The sequence below is a fragment of the Pundamilia nyererei genome, unplaced genomic scaffold (assembly GCF_000239375.1).
Source record: "Pundamilia nyererei isolate P.nyererei 1_Seehausen unplaced genomic scaffold, PunNye1.0 scaffold00062, whole genome shotgun sequence".
In the NCBI taxonomy this organism is placed as follows: Eukaryota; Metazoa; Chordata; class Actinopteri; order Cichliformes; family Cichlidae; genus Pundamilia; species Pundamilia nyererei.
Window position 1 is genome coordinate 1,029,378 of NW_005187463.1, and position 7,195 is coordinate 1,036,572.

The window sequence follows — 7,195 nt, forward strand, 5'->3', positions numbered from 1 at the left end:
AAAAATTCTGATAAACTGACTATACTGTCGTCTTAGCAGAAAGAAGTTAAAACGAGTTTTAAGCTAATTGGAGCATGTATCCCATCCTGCCTTGTATCAAGAGCTCAGGGTGGTAGTGCAATGTTGTGGGGAATATTTTCCTGGTACTCTTTGGACCCTTTAGTGTCAACTGAGCATTGTTCAAAGGCCAAAGCCTACCTGGGTATGAACTGCATACGCTGTCCATGCATGCACCCATGTTCTGATGGTTCTAACAATGCACATGTCACCACAAAGTGCATCATGTCAAACTGGTATTTTGAAACTTAAATTAAGTTAAAGTTGCAAAAGGTTGCTATCTACAAATTGTCTGTCTGTCTGTCTAATATGTGGAGGTCTGGCTACTTTTTTATTGTATTTCTTTTGATTCCAGTATTGTACGTGAACTTTCTTTGAGCACAGCATGCATTGTTTGAATATGTGTGTGCTTGTAATGGCTTATTATAGTCTAACAAGACTATAAAACCCCAACACAAGAGTTGTGTTGGGGTAAATAAAAAAAAATCAAGATATGACTGTCACTTTGTCCTTTCTAAATGGAACTGAATATGCACCATAATTGTAATTATTAGACAATTTTCTCTTGCACCCACGGAGCTACACAAGAAAGGTGAAAGAGAAATTGGATTCATTGCTCGTGCAACGATTGCTGCTGGCAGTGTGAGAGCCATTTGTCTTAGTGATGTTAGAATTTCATCGGTCTCACGTTTGGATGGGGGCCAGCACCCTCATATACAACTGACTGATTGGGATGGCGGATGGGTGGGGGTAAACAGTCAAACAATTAGTGGCGTCTGCCCCGTGACACCCGTTAACCCCCAGAACTTGGCGGTAATGAGATCTGTGTAATAATTTCTGTGTAGCAGACAGAAACAAGGTGTGCTTATTAAAGTGACGAAATGAACAGAGCCTGTGGTAATTAGATGTAGAATAAAGGCCTGTAATGATTTCATCACCCCCGCCTAAATCAACAAATCATTGCTGTTTGGTCTACTGAAGCAGATCCATTATTGCAGACAATTACAGCAAAGACCCGCTGAAACCTTTTCTTTTACATTCCTCACCGCCATAGCACAGGAATCATAACAACAGGAGACAACGGCTCATGCTGTAATTACCTCTTTGGAAACAAAAGGAATAGATGAATTCAGCTGATTAAATCTATTTTCAGTCTGCATTTCTGTCTGATCCATATGCAGCCGTATTCCCCAGATAAACGCTCCTAATCATCAACGGCTTGCGTATACAGTACCTGTATGTGTGCAAAGGCCGTGCACGAGCTTGCGGGCTCTCCGGGGAAATGCCCACAACGGCTCTCAGTTTTAGGCAGTAAGCTAATTAAAGCGGCAGAGCAGATGGTGCAGGCTTGGTCTGGACATAATGAGACGGTGAGTGGCGAGACGAACTGGACATGGCAGGACAGCTGTGAGGGGTTTGTGAGGTGACCAGAATTCAGGCGTCTCCCAGGAGCGAGAGGCCTCGCTGGCAGTCGAGAGGAGCAGAATTGAAAGTCCATGAAAACTTTATGAGCAGCTTTTTAAGAAGAAGAGGAAGAAGCAGCTACTGGATCAGTAATTGTTTACTTCCTCCAAGTGTGTGTTTGTTGAAAATGCTCCACTGGAAATGAGTAATACCACGTCAGCACAGTGTTTTTCAAAAAAAGAAAAAGAATGATTATTTTTTTCTCCCGCTCACATCCTCAATCACTCGATCTTGGCAGGTGGTTTTTGGTAAACACCAAATCCTCAACACCTGTTGCCAGAGGCTTTTCCTGTCTGCCAGCTCTCACCAACTCTGCTCCCAAATATTAAAAAAAAAAAGAGAGAGAGAGAGAGAGCCACAAGTGAAAAAAACAACTGCACCATTACCAAAGTAGGTGTTTCTTTTTTTCCTGGATGGAAGTTAAGTGGCGCACAACAACACCGACACAAACTCACAAAAGCGGCGATTCCTAGAGGTGCAGAAATACTTTAGAGAGCTCATCTCAGAGATGTTCCACACTCCTATTGTGCCTCGCGCGAGGAAGAGGTCAAGGCCGGCCGAAGCAAGCGCTCCCAGGCGTGAAAGGGTGAAGTTTGAGGATGTCAGGCTGTACCTGGTGGAGAGGAAAATGGGCCGCAGCAGGAGAAGCTTTCTGACCGAGCTGGCCAGGTCAAAGGGCTTTATTGTGGAAGACGTCCTCAGGTTTGGGAACCAAAAAAAAGCTTGCCATTTGTGTCATTCACAGACTTAGCAGGGCTTGCCACCTAAAAGCTTTTCTCAATGTGAAGCTGAAAAGAGCTTTAGTGTAAGGGGAGGAGGGGAGTGGGTACACTTTTATTTTCTGGGTTTGTATTTGCTGGAAGCAAACAGAGTGGTTTGACCTGGCGGTTGACTTTTGAGGCCTCTAGTTTAACCCTAGAAGCATTCAGCAGAAGCATTTTCTGGCAGTCAAGCTTATGACTTCAAAATTAAATACTTTCCATGCCTACAAAAAGTTTTATTATAATCTGAAAAAAAAAACAATGTCAATTTTGTGGAATAATTGCCTGTTCACAGAATTTTTGACTGATTGGAGTGGGAAAAACATGCCAGGACTTCAACACTGAGACATCCAAAGTTACTTTTTGACACTTTCCTGCAAACTTCTTTTTTTCTTAGAAGCTATGGTCCAATTAGCTAAATAGAGAGCGACTATTGTCTCATGAATAGTTAATTAAGAAGGGTTAGGGCATCCATCCTGCTTCCTCTACACCTTAGTGGATTCCCCCCCCTGAGCCATTACTCACAGCTCCACACATAAATACGTTAAAAGCAGGGGCAAGAAATTGGCTAAACCAGCTGCAGCTTGTTGGCAGCCAGAGAACTACAAACAATAGAAGAAAGGTAACAGAGCACACGCAAACTTTTTAATGAGTTTGGTGAAAGTTTTTTTTTTGTTAAGTCTCACTAAAGAAGAGATGTTCTGTGAGCTTGTTCCTTGGGATGATGATTCATCTATTGCACGGTAATTACAGACGCAGCGTGCCTCCGTCGTTTTTTCCGCCTCTAATTGAAAGTATCTTTTTAAAGTCCCAAACTGTGAGCACAGCAGAAGTCCTCCGCTTGACACCAGAGATGCTTTAGAGTCAGGCTTCTTTGTTAACGCAACATCCCGTTATTTAGAAGTCGACTTTGTTTTCAGTGCTGGGCGTTAAGCTCAGAGTTTGAGCTCCTCTGGTGAGCAGGTGTTTTTGTTTGTGTTTTTCATTGCCTTGCTTTCATGTAAAGTGAGGGCAATTTCTCCTTCTAAGTTAACATTAGCTCAAGGTTGAAAAATGGTTGAAGTTGAGCATATGATGTAGGGTGTATGTACAGGGTTTAGGCAAAGGGTCCCAATGAGTATGCTATAACCAGCGTAAGAGCCTGTGTGTGTTTGTGCGCGAGACAGAGAGAGCGTGTTTAAATGCTTTAAGTGTCTAAGTGGGCCTGCCAGCCGTGCACCAGCTTGGCCATGGCAGCATTCCCAGAAACACAGCTTGAGCGCTCCTACGGTTACACTTGGCTTGATACAATTGTTTGAAACCAACGACAGGAAGTAGAGCGTGCCCGCCTCAAACTGACATTAATTCTGCAAGCCGACAAAACTGCTATCAGCTGCAGTTTGATAGCAACACCTCACGTGCCTAGTCTTACACACGTTATAGGCAGGCTGCCTCCAGCATATGGTCAGATGCGCTGCCTGCTTTCCTCCGAGCATAAAGGAACACGCCCGTACACACAGACACACACAATCACACGACGCACATGCACAGAAGTTTCCACACTGTATGAATTTCAAGTCCTGCGCGCATGAACATGGATCAAAATATTGACATGTTTGTCCTGGGTGACTAATGAGCTGCATTACATGCTGTTTCGCAAATGGGAATAACACACACACACACACACGCACACACACAGACACGTACTTACCCCATAAGTTTAGGTCATAGGCACCATTTTCCAAACGCTTTGTTTTCTGAGGAACGATGTTTTATCCTTGAATTTGTCACAGCAGTTAGATATGATGTTGGATGTGACTGTGCACGTGAGCCTTTGGTGCAGCTGCTGTAAAACAAAAATCAGTGGCAGAGAATTAAAAACATTTAGTTCAATATGCATCAATATTTATCGTATGCTCGTATTCTAACATATGTTACCCGAGTTCCACTACTAACTATTCCCTCCCACTGAACCTTCATTCCCAATGAAAGCCTTACCTCGACACCCACGTCAAGCTAGCAAGCTAGCAATCACGTCGCAGGCCACCTTCACATTCTTTTTGTTACTTCTTTTGTGGACACTGACACATTTATTCATTTATTTGTTTTCTCTGTACACTACCACACTGGATTTTAAATCAAACAATTTGTATGTAATTGAATTTGAGAATTTTTAACTTCAGGCAACAAAAGCGCAATATTAGCAGTGCTGTTTAAGACTTACCGCCACTTTCATAGGCTCAAAAGTAATTGGACAATGGTTTTGGCAGTTGCAACTGAGATTTACCAAAAATGGGAAAGGAGAAAGGTATGGAAAAGGAGAGAAACGTCTCATGATCTGAAGCATACCACATTATCTGTTAAAAATGGTAAGGGTATAGAAAGGGGATGTACGACTAGCATGTGGAACTGGGCCTCTAGTGTTTCTTGATGATGTGGCTGCTGATACGAGGTAGCAGGAGGAATTCTGTGGCTATACTACAGTTTTGCAGTGCTTCCCAGTCTTTCTCTCTCCTCCTTGTGTCAAAACTACAAAAGTTGTGTCAACATCCAAAAAGATATGGACATAAATGAATCGAGGAGCATGGAGGTGGTGATGGCAGCTGGGTTGAGTGTAGTCTCTTTTTAAAAGTTATTGTCATACAACTACATATATCATGTGTGTTCTTGAAATGCACTTTGAAAGTCATGGCTTGGTCAATTACTATGCTTCTCTCCAGCTTTTATTTCAATAAGAGATATTTTTATTTATATAAAAAAAGTTGTCAGTTATTTGGCGTGATGGCAGGAGTTACTTTAGCAATACATTTAACATTTTTCACTAGTTTTTGTTTTAAGAGTAGGTCACACCTAGATCTACCATTGGTTTTTAAATGTGCTCTATAAATAAAGTTATTGTATTGCATTGTAGATTTGCAACAAATAGTTCTTGAATAAATAAGCTGGATTAATGCCCTGCAGTTACTATATTACTGAGCACTCAGGCCATTTTGCCATCAGAGACAGACTAGGCAAAGAGCCTCGAACAACTGCCATTGCTTGAAAAGTACTATAAAAATATCTTCCTCTTATAGCTTCCTCTCCTCATGTGCATTTCCTACATTTAAAGGTTGACACCATTCTCATGGCGCCAGGGTCCCACAGGGAATACAGTGCACTGATCTAATCTATTTATACTTTATTTAAGACTAACCTTTCAGAGCTCCAGCTTTTTAAATGTGGATTAATAAAAGAAAAATTATTTTCCTTCCAGTAGCGATCATAATTAAGATATTTGGACTTTTGGACAAAGCAAACACCGTAATGGTGTAATGGTGAACTCCAAGACTATTTTCAGATTTTATTACAGATAGTTCCTTTTAGGTGGGTACAGAGACCTGCTCCGTAACTACGCCTCTGTTCATTCAGTTAAAAATAACAGTTTGTATTTTAAAAAGCTTATTTAGGCTTCTTATCAATTATTATTCTTATTAATTTATTAGATAAAACTCTAAATCAAATTAGCCAAGTCCACAGCTTATCTGTTTGGTGCATTTATTTTATCATTATAATGAAAATATATTGCACTACTGATCATGTCTATGCAAACAAAAACCTCACTGTGGTGTAAAAGTCTGTTCCAGGCATTTACAGTCTTTGATTAGCTTGTTTTCACTTTTGGAAAGGACAGAGGGAAGCTGCTGACAGGAACTGGGCACACAGATGACTCAAGAGAGTTCTCCATATCAAAGCCCATTGACTTTAGCCTGTCCTTGTGTCTGAGCTCAGAGTCCCAGTGATTCAGGGAAGAACAGTCTGGTTCTGGCTTTGCTTTCTTGCTCATTTGCATGTCAATCTGCCATTTCACATTCTGCTCAGCTACATATTAAGATAAGGATCTGAATTTTGGGGATATACAAACATAGTTTGAAGGAAAAGAGTGTTTTTTTCTTCATAATCTTAAGTCTCGGTCCAAATAGACAATTCAAACCACTTTGATTTTTGAGAGAAAGCAACCCAAGAGCCAAATCTTGATGACTGTGGTTAGACAATCATTCACGTTGAGCCTTTGGAGATCATAGTTGTGCCGCTCAAATGTGTCTGTTTGAGAAGCTCCTTCAGCACGTCTTTGCACTGAGGACAAGGAGGATTTTTCTGCAAAACACTAACAATCAGTGGCCAGACTGCCAGTGATTTGACCAATTAGGCTTCAGTCTGAGCTCTGCTGGGACCTCCCATAAGGAGTCTTTCCACCGTTTTATCCGTGCTAAGAGAGAAGAAGAAGAGGAGGAGCATGCCGAGTGTGATTATGCACAGCTGGGCAGCCTGATTGGGTTTGGTTGTTAGATTCTGAGGCAGGAAGCACAGGGGAGGAGGCCTTGATAAAAAGCCTGTTGAGATGGTCTCGGTGGAGATGCACTGGCTGAATGAGTTCAGCTATCAAACAATCGAGAGAAGCACTGGGGGTCTGTGGTGATTGTTGTTTACCCAGTGTCGATCCCCAAATGACACAAGTTAGACTGCAATGCTGACATCTGAGCTGCATTTCAAAAGCTTCGCTTGCACCCCTTGCTCTTTCTAAAAGCTGCCGAGCCCTAGACGTGAAAATTTTTTTGTTAAGACAAGCAGCGAAGGAAACATTTCGATCAAATAAGATGAAGGCATCCCGTGAAGCAATCCTACTAATCCATAAAAAGTCCCAGAAAGCTCCCGTGTCGTTCAGTTTTGACATTTGCTGTTGTGATTTTTGTTGTTGTTTGTGGTTACAAAATGTTTGTCAAAGATTAGTTAAAATTCATGAAAGATGATATGTCACTGGTTCTTGGTCAAATTTGGATAACATGCAAATTAGGGATATCTCAAAAACAAGCAGGATGCTGGCCCTCAAGCACCGGAGTTTGACACCCCTGGTTTAAAGTGTTGCAAAGGTCACCTGGTGGGAGGCAACCTTTCTC

General features: G+C 41.8%; 1 protein-coding gene across 1 annotated transcript in view; it reads left to right on the forward strand.

The window, feature by feature from the left end:
• Positions 1-2,029: 2,029 nt before the first annotated feature.
• dntt (deoxynucleotidyltransferase, terminal) overlaps positions 2,030-7,195 on the forward strand; it is a 98,007-nt gene continuing 92,841 nt past the window's right edge. The window contains exon 1 of the mRNA XM_005735161.1: positions 2,030-2,223. Within this exon, the coding sequence (XP_005735218.1) occupies positions 2,030-2,223 (194 nt within the window). The remainder of the gene's footprint in view (positions 2,224-7,195) is intronic.